This window comes from Amblyomma maculatum, chromosome 2 (genome assembly GCF_055883805.1).
Source record: "Amblyomma maculatum isolate TAMU_Amacu chromosome 2, ASM5588380v1, whole genome shotgun sequence".
Classification (NCBI taxonomy): domain Eukaryota; kingdom Metazoa; phylum Arthropoda; class Arachnida; order Ixodida; family Ixodidae; genus Amblyomma; species Amblyomma maculatum.
Window position 1 is genome coordinate 222,630,940 of NC_139345.1, and position 19,894 is coordinate 222,650,833.

Sequence of the window (19,894 nt, forward strand, 5' to 3'; positions counted from 1 at the left end):
TTTTGCAGCATGGGCTCTGCAACTACACGCAGAATGTCAGCCGGATAGCCTGCGTCACTTAGGCGAAGTACCTGTTCACGAAAAATATCATTCATCGCATGAGGGCAGCTTTTCTGCAGGGCATTGATCAAGCAAAGTCTGGCTATACTTCGCTTGACTAACTTAGAGTGTGAGGAGGCATATGGCAAAAGCGCCTTGATTCTGTGTGAATAGCTCCAGCAGATATGGCCTTCGTTAAATGTGAGTTTTAAGTCTAAAAAACGAATAGAATTGTCACTTGGCAGTTCATGGGTAAAATTCAGGGCCCCACCACACGCATGAAAGACATTCAACACATTACTGGCAGTAGTTTGGAGCGAGTCACCAGGTGCCAGCTCCAGGATGATTAGAAAATCGTCGACGTACCTAAACACACAAAGAATGCGCTTGTCTGTTAGTCTGCCTCGAAGAGAGTTGTCAAACTTAGCTAAAAATATTTGGCACAAATATTTTTAGCTAAGAACACTAGCTAAGAACACTAGAACCAATGCAAATGGCAATCTTTTGCACAAATTTCTTCCATTGAAGTCTACAATGGTGGACGACAAATAGAACCCCAAAAGTTCAAGGAAAGAGTCCACATTCAGTCCACTCGCGCACTGTACCAAACAGTTCACCATGGGGTATAGAATAAAAAAAGTCCTTTACGTTGACAGAAAACGCTGAGGTAGCACCAGCCAGACCATTGTTGGGACCTTCTATAACACCGGTAGAGTTGCACACAACATAAGGGTCATCCAGGGCGAACACGTTCAATTGGCGCTGCAAAAATTGACCAACCAACCTCTGCCAAGAATCATTCTCTGTAACGATGGCCCGAAACGGAGAATCAACCTTGTGGGTTTTGACCGAGAAAAATACCTCCAGCCTATCCCGCTCCGCCTTATTTACTGCCTTCTCCAACCTTGGGAGGTTGAAGTCCTTGAGTAGCTGGATAGCTTTCTTCTTTAGGCGCGGTAGTCTTTCCTTCGTCAACGCGAAGTTCTTGGAGACTGCTTCAGCCGCTTTCTTATCACACACCTTTGGGTAGTACAACAAATCTACCTTCCTTATCAGATTGGAGCTGGCTAAGGTCATTGTCAACAAAGTGTTTAACCACTTTTTCCAACTGTCTCCCGCCCCTCTTAGACACAGGCTCAAACCTCAAGAGGCAGTCAACCTCCTCAGAAAGGCATCTTGAATTTTCTTCTGTGGGAGCCTTGTCAGCAATTCTCCAGGCACACGCCAACAGCTCTTTAGTCGAGACCCGAGGAGGGATGCCAAATTTAGGTCCGTTCTGCAGAAGGGTGTCGATGTCCCTTGGAACCTCGGCACCGTTAAGGTATGTGACTGTATCTTTTCCACAGGCGGTCCCCGGTCTTTTCTTTTCCTTTTTAAGGAGTCGGTGTCCCACGTAATTCCAATACCACTCAGTAGGCTGACCCGCCAAACGACGCTGTTTCCGTAGATGTCGTGACCCTTGGGATCCTTGAACCCTCAACAGGCCATTGGAAGAGGATTTGCAAGATCCTGAAATCTGAATGCGGGAGGCAAGTGAGATTTTTAGATGATCATCATCATCATCAGCCTGATTATACCCACTGCAGGGCGAAGGCCTCTTCCATATTTCTTCACTTAACCCGGTTCTGTGCTAGCTACATCCACTTGACCCCTGCGAACTTCTTGATCTCATCCGCCCACCTAACTTTCTGCCGCCCCCTGCTACGCTTTCCTTCCCTTGGGATCCAGTTTGTTACCCTCAGCGACCATCGGTTATCCTCTCTTCGCACTACATGTCCTGCCCATGTCCATTTCTTCTTCTTAATTTCCGCTAGAATGTCGGTAACTTGAGTTATTTCTCTGACCCACTCTGCACGCTTTCTATCTCTTAATGTTACCCCTACCATTTTTCGTTCCATAGCCCTCTGGGTTGTCCTCAACTTAAGTAGAACTCTCTTGGTTAGTCTCCACGTTTCAGCCCCATAGGTGAGTACAGGCAAGATGCAACTGTTGTATACTTTCCTCTTGAGCGATACCGGTAAGCTGCTAGTCATAATCTGCGAGTGCTTGCCAAATGCGCTCCATCCCAATCTTATTCTTCTTATTTCCTTTTCATGGTCCGGATCTGCGGTTACTACCTGTCCTAAGTAGACATATTCGCCTACTACTTCCAGTATTTCGCTACCTAATGTAAACTGCTGTTCCTTCCCGAGGCTGTTGAACATTACCTTAGTCTTCTGCATATTGATTTTCAAGCCTACCTTTCTACTTTTCCTTCCTTTTTTTTTTTTAGATGACTGGTTACAAGTGTTGTGCCATGAAAGGGAAGTAGGCTTGAAGGGGTCACGACATCTATGGGAACAGCGTCGTTTGGCGAGTCAGCTTACCGAGTGGTACTAGAATTACGCGAGACACCGACTCCCTTAAAAGGAAAAGAAAAGACCGGGGACCCCCTGTGGAAAAGATACAGTCATATAACTTAAGGGGGAACTTTGAATACCAACTTCGGTGTTTCTTGAGATAATTGAATGAAATTTTCAGGGTAGACTCATGGCACAGCAATTTGAATAACTGCAAAGTTTCATGGAGCTGCGCACATTGGTACTCAAGTTAGAGAAGTATATCAGAATGGTTCACATGGGTTCCTTGTAGCATGCCTGGTGAACTCGCAAAATGTGTTGGCACTATGAAATTCATTATGAAGGTTCCTGAATAGGTACCACAGGGCAAGACACAGCCCTTTTTTTAATTTCCCTGCTGAAAAATTTTAGCAGTGCATTAAGGTTAGTGCCACTAATTGGACTTGCATTAGCCTAATTTTGATTGTTTATTATAAATTCCAGACTCAATATTTTGAAAAAATGAGCTTGTCTTGCCCTCTGAAATTTGTTCAGGCACACAATAAAGAAAAACAGGTGGGAATCCGATTAGCGGTTCCAGAGATACTGCGGGAATAAGAAACTATACCATGAAAAAAATTAATTGAGAAAATGGCCCTTGAAGTTTAAAACAGCATTTTCAAGTCTAAAGTTTGTTTTTCACAGCAGCACGTTGCACCTCCACCTCCCCGATTCCCTCAGAAAGTGCATTTTCATGCGAACAACAGACGACGCTGATGACGCGTTATCGCTTCCGATGACAGACGCGATACGGGAGGCCGAGATCGCCGAGGTTGATATGGTCGGTACAGCAGGCACGCTTCAAACGCCAGCTCCTTACGTTGACGCGAAATCTATGCAGTTGGAAGCGGCAGCGCAGTCTATCTAATGGTGATGTAGCAGAGGCAGCATTAATAGAAGCGTCTCCACGACTGTTGGTAACGCCCTTCGCTAACTTCGCGATTCGGATGGCATTTATAGAACGACGACGAATGCAGTGTTTTGAACTTCTTAGCGCCCATCGTGGCAGACCGTGCGACAATCCACAAGGTGCGCATAAACGTTCAAAACACGCCACCAGAATTCGTAACGAGGGATGATCACGGTGATCTCAAAATGGCGAAACGTGAAGCGATTCAGCGAGTGCACAAAGAACGCCAGCTCACTGAGCTCAGTAGGCAGCCGGAGCAGACGACTCGCCGGGGAGGGGCCACCGCGTCAGCGCGCGCAGCAGCCAATAGCAGTCGCGCGATCCCCCGCGTTCTCACGGAGCGCGCCCTTTGTCCAATCACAGCCCGAATTCGAAACACAGAAAGCTCAACAATCCATGTGAGGTACCCAATCACAAGCGAGCCAAGCTTTTGCTACGCCGCGGACGCCGCCGGCGAAGGCAACATGAAAAAGGGCAAGCATTCACAAACAAAACAAGACCAAGATGGCGGCGCTCGGTTCAGCCGCCGAAAAATGGCTCGCGACTCTGGGGCTGCCGCGCCTAGTTGAATATTTAATTTAAAGCAGTTTCATGATGAATTAGGCGTTTATAATTATAGGAAAGGTAGTTTATAACATATACAGCCGAGATATGTACTTTTTGAAAAGCCGACTTTTTCGTGATTTTTTTACTTTCAAAGCCTGCGACGTGACGAGGTTCCAAAGGACATCGACACCCTTCTGCAGAACGGACCTAAATTTGGCATCCTTCCTTGGGTCTCGACTCAGGAGCAGTTGGCGTGTGCCCGGAGAATGCTGACAAGGCTCCCACAGAAGAAGCAAGATGCCTTTCTGAGGAGGTTGACTGCCTCTTGAGGTTTGAGCCTGTGTCTAAGAGGGGCGGGAGGCAGTTGGAAAAAGTAGTTAAACACTTTGTAGACAACGGCCTTAGTCTGCTCCAATCTGATAAGGAAGGTAGATTTGTTGTATACTACCCAAAGGAGTGTTTGATCAGAAAGTGGCTGAAGCAGCCTCCAAGAAATTCGCGTTGACGAAGGAAAGACTACCGCTCCTAAAGAAGAAAGCTATCCAGCTACTCAAGGACTTCAACCTCCCAAGGTTGGAGGAGGCAGTAAATAAGGTGCAGCGGGATAGCCTGGAGGCATTTTTCTCGGTCAAAACCCACAAGGTTGATTCTCCATTTCAGGCCATCGTTACAGAGAATGGTTCTTGGCAGAAGTCGGTTGGTCAAGGTTTGCAGCGCCAGTTGAACGTGCTCGCCCTGGATGTCATGTGCAACTCTACCGGTGTTATAGAAGGTCTCAACGATGGTCTGGCTGGTGCTACCTCGGCGTTTTCTGTCGACGTAGAGGACCTTTTTAACGCGGTAGCGTTAAGGAGCTCATGTCGCAGAAAAGCCGGTGTCGTCGGTGTCGGCGGCGTTGGCCGTGAGCGATAAATCCCGGCATGCACTTCATAAATAAAAAGCAACTTCCAAGATGGGCTGGGTGGGAATCGAACCAGGGTCTCCGGAGTGTGAGACGGAGACGCTACCACTCAGCCCTGAGTTCGATGCTTGAAAGCGGTACAAAAGCGCTTCTAGTGAATGCGGTGTTGCCTTAGAAACGTGCCGTAGAATGTTATACTGCGATGTATATCGGTAATTATGAGCATGTTACTTACAGAAGTCGCAGTTACACGAGTAGCGAAGTACGTTTCCGCTACATTTCTTCTGCGCTCTGCGCACATGCAGAGCCATCTAGCGGCAAACACAGAAGAACCCCTCCTCGCAATGTGCGGCACTGCCCCGACACGTGGCGCGCCACTCGCCCCTGACGTTTGCCGTGCACCCTCACGGGTTGTAGAACCAAGCGTCTTTCCTTTCTTTAGATCACTATCTTCGCTCACCCGCTGCTCCCCTTCGGGCCGCGCGGGTACCGGTGCGAGGATGCCCCAATACCCTTGCGTTTAATAAGTTTTCTCGACGAGGTGCAATAACGCTATCGCGTTCCACTCTTGAAGGCGAAGCTTAAGCGTCCTCCAAATTTTTTTATTCTATACCCCATGGCAAACTGTTTGGTACAGTGCGCGAGCTCATAGAAGAGACAGGAGCCATTCCTTTCCAGAACGAGTTGGACTGAATGTGGACTCTTTCCTCGAACTGTACACTTCAAGGGAAGAAATTTGTGCAAAAGAATGGCATTTGCATTGGTTCTAGTGTAGCTCCGGTTTTGTGCCAAATAATTTTAGCTAAGTTTGACAACTCTCTTCAAGCCAGACTAACAGACAAGCGCGTTCTTTATGTGTTTAGGTACGTCGACGATTTTTTAATCATCCTGGAGCTGGCACCTGGTGACTCGCTCCAAACTACTGTCAGTAATGTGTTGAATGTCTTTCATGCGTGTGGTGGGGCCCTGAATTTTACCCATGAATTGCCAAGTGATGATTCTATTCGTTTTTTAGGCTTACAACTCACGTTTAACGAAGGCCACATCTGCTGGAGCTATTCACCCAGAATTAAGAAGGCGCTTTTGCCATATGCCTCCTCGCACTCTAAGTTAGTCAAGCGAAGTATAGCCAGACTTTGCTTGATCAATACCCTGCAGAAAAGCTGCCCTCATGCGATGAATGATATTTTTCGTGAACAGGTACTTCTCCTAAGTGACGCAGGCTATCCGGCTGACATTCTGCATGCTGTTGCAGAGCCCATGCTGCAAAAAATAAAAAAAGAAAATGGGGGGGTTTTGGAAAATGCTAGGCTTGAAAAGAAGAAAGTCGAGGTAGTGCCTTATTTTCATGGCATCTCACATAATCTCAAGAAAGTGGCACAACGGCACGGCGTGACTGTGGTATTCTCTGCACCCAGTATGCTTTCTGGTCTTTGCTCAAGAATTGCGAAAGGCAGAGAAAGGAAAGCTACCAACAGCTGCACTGTCAAGCATCTGAACAAGTTTGTCGGATGTTCCACACGTGTCGTGTACCAGATACCCCTCTCTTGAGGCCAGGTTTACACCGGCCATACCGGTAGATGTGTGAATGACCGGGCACGCGAACACAATAATTCCTTGAAAAGTTTGTCAGACCCAAATAACCTTCCACGTGACTGTAGACAATGTAAAGACTGCGTGCCGGCTTTGGACAAGATTTCCATACTAGGAAAAGGAAAGAGCAAAGAGGAAAGGGAAATACTGGAAGCCTTTCACATTAGGTTGCAAGGCAGTGATAAGTGCGTTAGCGCTCCATCTCTGTTCCTTACGGATAAAGAATATAGGTTGATAAAAACAGTGTATGCGTGTAGGTGGAAAAAGAAATAAGAAGTTTCCCTGTGTCGATGCATTTTGGTTGGGGGGGGGGGGGAGGCTGTTGGTTGAGCGTGTAAAGGGGTCTCATCATGTGGGTGTAACGCGCTGATACGCATGTATCGTTTGGCTTCCTGGGTTTACTACTCTCCAATAAAACTTCAGTTGTTAGCCCAGCGCTGTCCTGTGTACTCCCTCTTCTTGTGTTCCGTTTTGTTCGCTGGTTGCATTATGCTTGATTCAAGACAACTAGCCCGCATGGTCACCCTGTTGCAGTGGTTTTTAGAGGTGTGCACGGGCCTGCTCCCGAAGCTACTGACCCAAGCCCGGCTCAACCCTACTGAAATATAAATTGGTCCCAGCCCGGCCCTAGCCCGAGCGGCCCAAGCCTGGCCCGCGGGCCGGGTACAGGCTTTCGGGCCGGCCGTGCACAGCTCTAGTGGTTTTTGCCTCTCTTAGGGTTAGTTCCTTGTGACCACATTTAATTGTTATAACCGATAATTTGCTAGACAGCATTGTCACAATCAGTTCATTTTGCCAAACAAAAACATCAACAAAGCCAATGGTGTCATGTTAGTCTATTGCTAATCTGAAATATTGTTTCAAGCGGTACTGCTATAAGGGGTTTCATTGTAAAGAAACAAGCAGCAGAATATACACAAGAGTAGAGCAGCAGAATAATGCAATTTTGAAGATTCAAACTGCGCGGTTTCAATGTATTTTTTTCTTAATTATGCACAATGGCATTGGTGATTAAAGTGAAGGATGTAAGTTACTCCAAGCTGAAATGGCAAGGAAGGAGCTCCCTTGCTTCCCGTAATTACTGCATGGTTTCGGTAACAGGGAATTGTTTGATGCAGCAAAACGCATTGTGTTACTATTTATAATTATACAGTCGAACCCGGTTATATCGAACCCGGATATATCGAATTTTGGTTATATCGAACTCACGGAATATCCCCTTGAAAATCCCATGTAAAAGTATAGGAAAGCCGCGTCATATATCGAACTCAATTTCACCGGTCGTTCGATATATCGAACTCCGCAACACGCACTGAAAAGCGTACCTTCCCCAAAGACGATCGCATCACCCTTGGCCGTTTGCCGCGTGACGTTTTCAAGCCATGCGCGGAAGGAATGAGGGGACAGTTCGGCGACGGCTGGTCTGGGCAGCGGCGCGCCCATTCCCCAAAGGCGCGGGCTCATCTGCAGTTATCCTCTCCCGCGTGCCAGTACATGACGTTTGAAGGCATGTGCGTGGGTGTGCCCATTCTTTTGCCGAGCTATCTTTTTCCTTCAGCACACACTCACGCATGCTGCAAGCCAGCTCAGCCCGTTTTCAGACAGACGTCGGATGCTTTCTCCAGCGTGTGTTGCGATCACTCTGCGCGCAGCGGCTGACGTGGCTATGGCGCCTGCGGACGTTAAGAAGCGGCAGATCTCTCCCTGTCTTTGTGTTGTTTTTTTTTGCGAGAGTCATCCATTCTTATTACTGTGCTGTACGCGGGGCGTAGTGTAAGGTATGGCTGGCTGCGGACATTAAAAAGCGGCAGGTTATTTTTTTTTGGGGGGGGGGTCGTTTAACCTTGCACCTATGAATCGACGAAAGCACGCGGTCAGCTGCGATCATGACACCCGCCCCAAGCTCGGCGTGATAAATGGAACCAGGCTTGTGCAATCAAGCCATTACGGGCACTCTGCCAAGTTTGCTCCCCGCCATCCACAGGAGCTATCAAAAGATAAACGCCCCCGTGACATTATCACTGCGCAGCATCTTGGCACGCTGCCAAGAAATGAGCTGTGGATGAGATGACCGAAACGGAGTAGCGCGCGCCATCGATATGCAGCGAAAACACTCGCGATTTCTGTCGCGGCCCACACAGAAACCTTGTTCCGAGCTGCTGCGGTGGCTCGAGCGGCGAGAGGGACGCAGTTCCAACAAGTTGGACATTTTTCGCTCTGTCGCTGCCGCTCGTGGCTGAGATCGCTTAATCGCTTGCATGTGAGCGAGCTGGCCTTAACGCTTTTTTTTTTTCTTTTTCCAAATTCTCGGGCGCAAAAGTGAAGGGTGGGTTCATTATGAGAATGGGTTGATTACGCAACAAATACGGTATCGTTTTTTCGCATCGTAAGTGCCGTCACAAGCCGATTTCTGTATATCGAATTATCGATATATCAAACTATTTCGCAATCCCCTTCGAGTTCGATATATTCGGGTTCGACTGTATATTCAGGGAAGAACTCAACAGAAATATATTTATTGACAATTCTGACAAGTGATAGAGTAGTTGATATGGGAGTGTATGAATATAGACAGCAATGTGTCTATATTGAAAAATGGTCGTGGTCTGATGAGTGCTTGTATTCCAAGACCAATGTTGTTAAAAACAGAAGAAATGTGGTGGTTAAAACTCAAGTTTGAATCTACGATGACGCCTAGGAATACAGCACAATGTGATTGTGGTATAATTACATTATAAGTGTGCATACTGATAGGTCTGACGCAATTTTTTTTCACGAATTTTGTTTTTGACAGGTTGATTTGAATGCAGTTAATGCGGCCCCAGTTCTCTAAGATTCATAGCATCGATTAAAGCTTTCAGAGTAATTGTGAAGGTGTCCTAGCAGATGCCATTATGGTTGTGTCAACAACGTACAAGGGACACTGAGTTGTATTTATCGTAAAAACCGGACTATAGGTCAGACCGGAATATAGGTCGACCCCCTAACTGACCAATTCTAAAGATGAAAAAAATCTTTTCAATGGCAGAAGTATTGAAAGATACCCTTACTTTGAAACAAATGCGACTCAACCGGTTGCACAGTGGATTTATTTTCACTTAAATGCTGCTCATATGTACACCTGGCCAATTTTTCAACAGTATCGCGCGGGTTCAGCACCTTATCATCATGGCATGGAGCAGCGAAAGAAGCGAGAGTAAGCGCAAGTGTACACATGTGTGTTCCTTCGTTTGTTTCGCTACTCAGCGCCGTTAATAAGGTGCTGACAAGCATGCGGGTCAATGGTCGCGCGACACTGTTGAAGAATTGGTCAGGTGTACGGTACACAGAAAAGACATGAAGTGCACAAGCGTTGGTATACTCAGAGTCATCAGAGTCGTCCTAACTCGAGTCGGATGACGAGTGCTTGTCACTGCCCACGTCCCACGGAGCATCATCCTCTGTGCCGTCCAGCGCGTTGCTGATGCGGCATTTTCTAAATGCCTTTAGCACCATCACTTCGGGCAGAGATTTCCACGCCGACGACACCCAACCACAGACAGTCACAGGCGGCCGGTGGGGGTGGTTGGGTTGTCGCCCAGCATCCATTCAATATAGAGCTCGCACACTATCTTTAAAAGGCTTGTTTAGCACAACGTCTAGCGGCTGCAGCACAGACGTCAGCCCACCAGGTATGACCACGAGATCAGCCTTGCCATTGCACAGGGCCCGTTTTACGTCGGCTGTGAGGTGGCCTCGAAACGAGTCGTGAACGAGCATGTTCGCTCGCTCAAAGAGAGCACCAGGTCGCCGCTTCTAGACGAGCCGGATCCACTCCAGCATTAACGCTTCGTTCATAAAGCCCTTTTCATTGGCCCGGACGATGACATCGCGTGGGAACTCCTCCTTCGGCAATTTTTTTCTCTTAAAAATGATGAAAGGGGCAGCTTCTTCCCATCGGCTGTGCACGCGAGCATCACAGTGAATTGCGAGTGCTCGTTTTCCGTAGTTAGAAGCTTGATCTGCTTCGCCCCTTTCTCGGAAAAAGTTCGGCTTGAGGGCATATCGAACCACACGGGTGTTTCGTCAGCGTTTCCGATCTGTCCCAACATGTACTCGCGTTGGTGCTGGAGCGCAATCACATAGCGCTGAAACTTGTTGAGTTTGTGTTCAAACTCTTCGTGCAGTTTCTAGCACACAGAAGTACGGCGCCGTAGGGCAACGCCCTTCCTCTTCATGAAGCGCCGCACCCAGGATGGCGAGCCCTTGAACTGCGTTCTTGTGAGTCCCGAGGCACGCGTAATCTCTACCGCTTTCACGCGGATGCATTCGGCAGTCACAGGCAGCGACCTTGCACGCAGCTCCCGGACGAAATCCACAACCTTGGCTTCTAGTTTTGGATATGTTGCAGTCCGCCCAAGAAATGATGTTTACTTCTGGTTGCTGCAAGTAGCAAAACGCAGCTTCTGACTCCGCCAGTACCGAACACTCTTTTTGGATACTCCAAATTCACGCTGTGCCGCCTGGTTACCGTGAAGCTCCACATACTCAATCGCCATTTTTCTTGAAGGCGACGGTGAATTGTCGGCTTCCGCTCATTTTGAAGCAAAAAAGTCAAAAGCTGGCTTTTAGCAGAATAACTCTAGACTATGGTGGCTAGCTCCAGACAACGGAAACGCAAAATGGCGATGTCACGCCGCGCTGCTGTTGATGGTGATGAAGATGTGATGGAGGCTGTTGACTTCAGCCACCCATTGTTGCAAGACCTCTGTAGTTTTTCCACCAATGACCAGTATATAAGACGAGGGTCGACTTTTCGCCACAATTTTTTTAATAAAAAAAAAATTCGACCTATATTCCTGTTTTTACGGTAAATAAGATCAAAGCATGGAGGGGCCCAAGAATTGAACTCCTCTAGGGGATAAAAGTCTGCTTTCTATACATACGCTCTGGTGCCTGTCAGATAACTTTTTATCAGAGTTAATGCGGGGCCAGTTGTGCCACAGTTTTGATGATTGATATTATTGAAAGGTTTAGTGCAATCAATAAAGGCAACTCCAGCTGTATTCTAATCTAATCCTTTTCATGTTAAACTTTTCATGTTTTTCATAGGAATTCGGCAAGATAGTACAAATGTTTTTTGGGGTCCCATGAAATTCACTTCATCGAGATTTGACAAGCAACTACCTCCCGCAGTGATCAGTATTTAGAGGAAATGCCTCAATAGGGCAGTGCATGCAAGGAGAGAAACCTACCTGTGGTGGCTGGTGGCCCTCCTCCACCATCGGCAGGCTCCCCTCGGCGACTGGCGTGCAAAGTGGCGGGCACATCCCGGTGGCCATGCAGCTGGCCACCTTCCTCCCGCATGATGATGCGCAGGTGGTCTCGGCGCCCCACGTTGGCCTCTAATGCCTCCCGGTGCCGCACCACTCTGCCGAGAACAAAGCTCACATTCTGAAGCTGGCCGATTCTGCGACAGCTGATCTGAAAAGTTCTCTAAAGAGAGAAGCAGTAAGTTCACCAGCCAACTGGTAATGGGCAAGTGAGGTCAGCCTGTTCCCACAGTACAGTGACCCAACCAGCTGTTGGGCAAAAAGGCCCCTCATACCAAGGGTTGCAAACATCCACAGAAGTGTACAGTATGCCTTTTGTTCAGAGTTCTGAGCAGCCTCCAACTAGTAATGGGAAGGCACTGAAAAACTTGATGCAACTGTCACATAGGAAATGAAACTGCCTGACCACATACAGTTATAACATAACTGAAAAGTCAATTGAGATATCCAGGTTTTCATCATACGCAGTTTTCACATGCGGACTCGAAAGGTTGACACAGAAGTAAAACCAAAATGAGAATTAGTAGGAAAAATTACTCTGAATCCCCTCTGCTCGAAGTTACAGAAACCAGGAAACATTTTGCTCGTCCGCAATGAGAGCACGTGAGTCTGCCCCTGACAGCCTGAACATGCAGGCAACTCCTCACCTTTTACATTTACTTTTTAGGGTGTTAGGAAGAACTTGTCAATGCACCACTGCACGTCATCATTATCATCAGCCTGATTATACCCACTGCAGGGCGAAGGCCTCGCCCATATTTCTCCACTTAACCCGGTTCTGTGCTAGCTGCATCCACTTGACCCCTGCGAACTTCTTAATCTCATCCGCCCACCTAACTTTCTGCCGCCCCCTGCTACGCTTTCCTTCCCTTGGAATCCAGTTTGTTACCCTCAGCGACCATCGGTTATCCTCTCTTCGCACTACATGTCCTGCCCATGTCCATTTCTTCTTCTTAATTTCTACTAGAAGGTCGGTAACTTGAGTTATTTCTCTGACCCACTCTGCACGCTTTCTATCTCTTAATGTTAACCCTACCATTTTTCGTTCCATAGCCCTCTGGGTTGTCCTCAACTTAAGTAGAGCTCTCTTGGTTAGCCTCCACGTTTCAGCCCCATAGGTGAGTACAGGTAAGATGCAACTGTTGTATGCTTTCCTCTTGAGCGATACCGGTAAGCTGCTAGTCATAATCTGCGAGTGCTTGCCGAATGCGCTCCATCCCAATCTTATTCTTCTTGTTATTTCCTTTTCATGGTCCGGATCTGCGGTTACTACCTGTCCTAAGTAGACATATTCGCCTACTACTTCCAGTATTTCGCTACCTAATGTAAACTGCTGTTCCTTCCCGAGGCTGTTGAACATTACCTTAGTCTTCTGGATATTGATTTTCAAGCCTACCTTTCTACTTTTCCTGTCTAGGTCATCAATCATTATTTGCAGTTCATCCCCCGAGTTGCTTAGCAAGGCAATGTCATCAGCTAATCGCAGATTACTGAGGTATTCTCCATCTACCTTTATCCCTAACTGCTCCCATTCCAAGTCTCTGAATACCTCTAAACAAGCTGTGAATAGCACTGGGGAGATCGTGTCTCCTTGCCTAACACCTTTCTTTATGGGAATTTTGTTACTGTCTTTATGCAGAACTATGGTTGCTGTGCAGCCACTATATATATCTTCCAGCACTTTCACGTACGGCTCGTCTACCCCATGATTTCGCAATGCCTGCATCACCGCCGAGGTTTCAACTGAGTCAAATGCTTTTTCGTAATCAATGAATGCTATGTATAAGGGCTGGTTATATTCCGAGCATTTTTCGATCACCTGATTGATGGTATGAATATGATCGATAGTAGAGCACCGTTTCCGAAACCCTGCTTGATCCTTTGCTTGATTGCAGTCTAAGGTTGTCCTGATTCTATTAGCGATTACCTTAGTAAATACCTTATACGTAACAGACAGTAAGCTGATTGGTCTGTAATTTTTAAGGTCCTTAGAGTCCCCTTTCTTGTGAATGAGGATAATGTTTGCATTCTTCCATGGTTCCGCTACCGTCGATGACACCAGGCACTGCGTATACAGGGTGGCCAGGTTTTCTAGCACGATATCCCCCCCTTCCTTCAGCAAATCTGTAGTTATCTGATCCTCTCCAGCTGATTTCCCCCTTTTCATAGTTTCTAGTGCTTTCTTGACCTCGTCCTTCGTCACTGGTGGAACGTCTGACTGTTTTTCCCTACCGCCAATCTCATTACGGTCCTGACTACTTTGGCTACTGTAGAGATCTGTATAGAACTCCTCGGCTACTTTGACTATCTTTTCCATATTAGTGATGACGTTGCCCGCCTTGTCCCTTATCGCATACATCTGGTTTTTGCCTATGCCCAATTTCTTCTTTACCGCTTTAAGGCTTCCCCCGTTCTTTACAGCATGCTCAATTTTCTCCATGTTATACTTCCTTATATCGGCCACCTTGCGCTTATTGATTAGCTTTGATATCTCGGCCAATTTAATCTGGTCTGTTGGATTGGAAGCTTTCATACTCTGGCGTTTCTTAAATCTTTCGTCTCCTTAGACAGCTTACCGGTATCCTCTCTAACTATCCTACCGCCTACTTCTACCCCACACCCAGTAATGATATCTCTGAAATTATTGTTCCTTGCCTCTAGGGTAATGTCGCCATCCTCAGTTAGAGCTGAATACCGATTCTGTAGCGAGATCCTGAACTCTTCTGCCCTCCCCCTCACCGCTAATTTGTTGATGGGTTTCTTTCTTACTAATCTGTTGCGTTCCTTCTTCAGATTTAGGCTAATTCGGGACCTCACCATCCTGTGGTCACTGCATCGCACTTTCCCGATTACCTCTACATCTTGCATAATGGCGAAAGTTGAACACATTATGAAGTCGATTTCATTTTTAGTATCTCCGTTAGGACTTTTCCATGTCCATTTCCGGTTCTTCCGTTTGCTGAAGACGGTATTCAGGATTCGTAAGTTATTGCACTCTGCAAACTCAACTAGTAACTCCCCCCTGCTATTCCAAGAACTAATGCCATAGTCACCTACTGCCTGGTCTCCTGCCTGTTTTTTCCCTACCTTGGCATTGAAGTCGCCCATTAGTACAGTATACTGTGCCTTTACTTTTCGCATTGCCGATTCTACATCTTCATAGAAGCTTTCAACTGCCTGGTCATCATAACTACATTTAGGTGCATAGGCCTGTACGACCTTCAGTTTATACCGCTTATTAAGCCTAATTACGATGCCTGCAACCCTCTCATTACTACTATAGAATTCATCTATATTACCTGCTATATACTTATTGACAAGGAAACCTACTCCTAGTTGTCGCCTCTCTGGTAAACTTCGATAACACAGTACATGCCCATCCTTCAATACAGTATATGCCTCATTCGGCCTCCTAATCTCACTAAGCCCTATGACATCCCATTTCATGCCCTCTAGTTCCTCTAACAGCACTGCTAAATTACCTTCACTAGCTAGGGTTCTAGCATTAAACGTTGCCAGGGTCAGTTTCCAATGGCGCCCTGTCCAGCGGAGCCAGGCTTTCTTAGCACCCCCTGCTGCGTCACAGGTCTGACCGCCTCCGTGGTCAGTTGTTCCGCAGCCGCTGGTGACTGAGGGCCGGGGTTTTATGGAGCTTATCATAGGAGGTTGCGGCCAATTACTGCACCAGGGTGGCCAACTCCTGTTCTGGTGAGGGAGTGCGTTGCCGGAGGTGTTCACCGGCATCAGGTCGCACCCCAAACCTGTGTATGCAATTCCATCAACACGCGTATTTTTTATTTTTTTTGCATCCGGTGGAGAATTGCGCAGCACCGGGATTTGAACCCCAGTCCTCTTGCATGCGAGACGGATGTTCTACCGTTCCGCCATCGGACAACAATAAGTCCACCTCGCGCGGCAACAGCCCATAATATGGACCTTTTTTTTTTCTTGAACCAACATTTTGGTTCATGGCCCCTTTTCCCAAGCATTTCACCCCAGAAGAGCCGAGCACCAGGCCGGGGGAAATCTTGTACCCATTAGAAACCCGTGGGTACCCGATACAACAATAAGTCCACCTCGCGCGGCAACAGCCCATAATGTGGACCTTTTTTTTTTTTCTTGAACCAACATTTTGGTTCACGGCCCCTTTTCCCAAGCATTTCACCCCAGAAGAGCCGAGCACCAGGCCGGGGGAAATCTTGTACCCATTAGAAACCGGTGGGTACCCGGCGGTACTGTGGATCGAACCCCGTACCTCCCGAATGCGAGGCGGATGCTCTACCACAAGGCCACCGCTAAAGACCGAAGCGTGGCCTTGTGGTAGAGCATCCGCCTCGTGTTCGGGAGGTACCAGGTTCGATCCCTGGCGCCGCCGGGTACTCACCGGCTTTTCAATGGGTACAAGCTTTCCCTCGGTCTGGTGCTCGGCTCTTTGGGGTGAAATGTTTGGGAAAGGGGTCATAGGTCCCAAACAGTTGCTCCGATGTGGCAGTGATCAGTTCCGCCATCGGACACCAATAAGTCCGCCTTGTGCGGCAAAAGCCCATTATGTGGCCCCTTTTTTTTTGTCACACAGCCGAGTTTTGTCTTCTGCACGGCCTTTGCAGGCCACGGTTGTTCGAAACTAAGCCTCCGAAGGAGCACAGCAGGGTTAGCAGAACCTCTTCCAAACGCACACCCCAGAAAGAGCCGGGTGCCGGGCCGGGGGACGCTTGTACCCAATTTTACCGGTGGGTGTCCGGCGGCGGGTTTCGAACTGACCACCTCCCGCAGCCGAGACAGGCGCCCAAACCACTCGGCCACCACTGCATGTGCTTATGTGCAATCAAATCAGTATGCCAGTGTACGCTGATGCAAAGACAGCAAAGTCACATGGAATGTTGTCACCCATGTCTCTGTGCAATGGTCGTCGCTCAGGACACGATGGCAAAAATAGGCTGCACCACTTTCACTGTGCACTTTTCTGAAAGCCTTTTGAAATTTCTAACTTAAATCCTTCTACGCCAGCACGAGGGTAAAAAGATGGCCAGAAAGGAGATAAGTGCCTTGAAAGGAGACAAGTGCGCAGGAGGGAAGAACAGCAAGTTGCGCATAACCGTTCTTCTGTGTGTCAATATGGACGGCAGTGACCGGCGGCTGCCTTTTGTCATTGGCAAGTCACGTAAACCGCGATGCTTTGGGAGCTATGTGCCGGTACGCTACAAGAATAATACAAAAGCCTGGATGAGTCCTGACTTATTTGCCAAGTGGCTTGTTGAGTTCGACTGCGACATGGCACGAAAAAACAGGAAGGTCCTGCTCGTGCTGGATAACTGTGCGGCGCACCATGTGCAGCCTTCCTTGAGTGCGGTGACAGTGCTCTTCTTGCTTCCCAATGCAACCTGCAAAATTCAGCCGCTGGATATGGGCATCATTCATGCGTTCAAAGTGTGTTACCGGCGGCGCGTCATCCAACGTTTGTTGATCACGATTGATGCTGCCATGCCAGTTCGCATCAGCTTGCTTGCCGCCATGGAGATGTTGAAAGCGGCGCGGATGGAACTCACTGCGGAGTGCATAGCAAATTGCTTCCGCAAGGCGGGTTTTATGGGCCCAGGCACCGAGTACGCCATAGATCACCCACCGGAAGGCCAGTCGCACGAGGACTTGTGGGAACGCGTCGTTGACACACCGCTGGCCGGACATGACGTTGCCTGGGACGATTTCGTTTCTGCTGATGACGATGCCGACATTGCGGAGCCATGCACTGACGAACATATTGTGCGTGAAGTGCGAGCCCTTCCTGACTGCCCAGAGACCGACGAGGACGATGACGAGGATGCTGCTCTACTGCCGGTTGCTGTGAACGCTTCAACCGCAATCGGTTACATCGCTTCGCTTAAGGAACTCGTGTGCAGCAGAGGCCTTGGCGATCAACATATTATCGCGCTGGAAAAATTAGAAACGGCAGTGATGCGATCAGCTTTAAAGAAGCAGACATGCATCACAAACTTTTTTCAAAAATAAAGTTAACTTTCGTCTCGCTTGCTCTTTTTGCCCGTATTATAGGTGGTCCACTTACTACGAACTTTGGATACAACGAACAAATGCCGCGTGATGATCAAGTTCGTTATAAGTGGGCTGGACTGTATGGCCTTGAATAAGTGCCCAGTATTTCAATATGTTTCCAAATTTCAAAGTAGGTTTTCAAATAAAACTACTACAAGCAGAATGACACCTTCCTTTTTTTATCATGAAAAAAAAGAAAGGTAAGATGAAGCTACACAGGTGAGTGCCTACCACGTGAAACTCCCTTAAAATTCAATGCATTATAAAAGAGTTAATTTTATTCAAAATATGAATTATAGAATAAAACTAGGGGTGTGAATATTCGAAATATTGAATATGACTCAAATATGCCTGTTATTCGATTCATATAAAAAAGGTAACTAATATTTACGATTTCCAAATATTACAAGATTACCGAACACGCTGAAAATTTGCCAATTCACCACAGTTTTTCCAAACTGAAGCAGTTTCTACGCTCACAGACCTGGTTAGAAAATTTTTGTTGTCTTGCAGCAGGCATATTTACTGACTTTGCTAAAGCTTTCGTCTCGATGCTATCCTTAAAGGTAATTTTATATGGCATCAAAGGCACAAAGTTATACCATCGTCAAGTCGTGGAAATTTGCAGTCCACAGCTACGATAATTATTATTGGGGTTCCGCAAGGCATGTTGAGGCCTTCGTTTTTCTTGCTTTACTAATTTGCCTTCTGTATTTACATATGCCAAAACAGTACTGTATGCAGACGCCAATATTAGTAGATTGTGACGAAACAGCCTTAGTTAAGAAAGTAAGCATACAATGATGCATGGTGAATGCGATTAAACTCAATCCCTAACAAAACTGTCTTTATGCTCTTCCACTCCAAAAATAGAAATATTTCTCATGCATTTAGGTATTTTGCAATAACAACCCATTAAGCATGTGGCTAGCATTGGGCACAATAATAGATTGCCATTTCATTTACACGCCCGCTCAGTCGCTAAAGAAGCCTTCATGCACTTTCTTAACAGAAAAATTTCTAATCATTATCACTGCATTTGTTCAGTCAGATATTAATCACTCTTTATCTGCTTGGGGATGCACATATTTATCAGATTTAACCCCATCATACGCTTTCCAGAAAAAAGTTGTCGGAATAGTGGCACAAAATATTCATTATGAATGCTCGGACAAATTATTTGCACCATTGGGTATCCTGAATATTGTTACGGCGCACGGCAAGGAGCGCTGCGCCAGAAAAAGACGAGGCGCAGGACGAGCGCGAGACGAGCGCGCGGCGCCAGCGCGAGGGTTAGAGAACAAAAGAAGAGCGCCGGGGCAAGTGGTGTTTGCCTGGTGTCCTCCGTTCTTCTGTGTCTATCTCTAGGTGGGCACAGCGTCCCACAACATTTTGGTGTCAGAAGAGGAATCATGCCGCTCACCCGCTCCCAAAGTCGAGGACCCGATGTGCCAGACGACAGGACTCTGCCACCAGGCGATGGCGCCGACGATGCAGCGGCTGGCGCAGCTAGACCTAGACGCTCGGAGGGGCTCGGTCCTTCGCAGCAGCTGGATGGCGGTAATGAGCGCCTCCTGTATATAGTTACTCAGCGGATGAACGCATGGGAGGCCCGTCTGACTGCCCAGGCTGTGGAGATGGAAGCTCTCGGCGCGACTTCCGTTGCCTTGTGGCAGCCGAGCCGAACACAGGTCATGAGTCTTTAGGCATCACCGCCACCGCTGTCTCCAGCCCTGCCGTCGCTGGGCCTGCTGTCGTAGCCGCCAATAATGTGCTCGGCGCGGGTACATCATTGGACGTAGTGGAATTACCCACATTTGACAACACTATCTCGTGGGATGCTTACCGCATCCAACTGGAAGGTATTGCGACGGCGAGAAGCTGGGACGAGCAAATGAAGGCATGGATGCTCGTCTCCAAACTGAGAGGCTGCGCAACTGAGCTGCTGCAGAACGTGCCGCCCGACCAGCTGGGCTCTTACACCGTCCTGGTGGGCCTTCTGTCCGACCACTACAGTGCTTCAGGTCAACCCCGTGCGCAGTACCACCGCCTGCGAGCCCGCCGTCATGAGCCCGGGGAGACATACCAGGACCTCGCCGCCGTCGTTGAGCGCCTGGTTCTGCAGTCGCTGCCGGGGGCACCTCAGAATGTCGTGGCCCTGGTTGGC

At 47.8% G+C, this 19,894-nt stretch overlaps 1 protein-coding gene across 9 annotated transcripts in view; it reads right to left on the bottom strand.

Annotated features, from left to right (window-relative positions):
• LOC146201343 (motile sperm domain-containing protein 1) overlaps positions 1–19,894 on the bottom strand; it is a 130,397-nt gene that overhangs the window by 78,409 nt on the left and 32,094 nt on the right. For all 9 annotated transcript variants that reach the window (XM_084595786.1, XM_084595787.1, XM_084595781.1 and 6 more), the window contains one exon: positions 11,602–11,777. In XM_084595786.1, the coding sequence (XP_084451912.1) occupies positions 11,602–11,777 (176 nt within the window). The remainder of the gene's footprint in view (positions 1–11,601; positions 11,778–19,894) is intronic.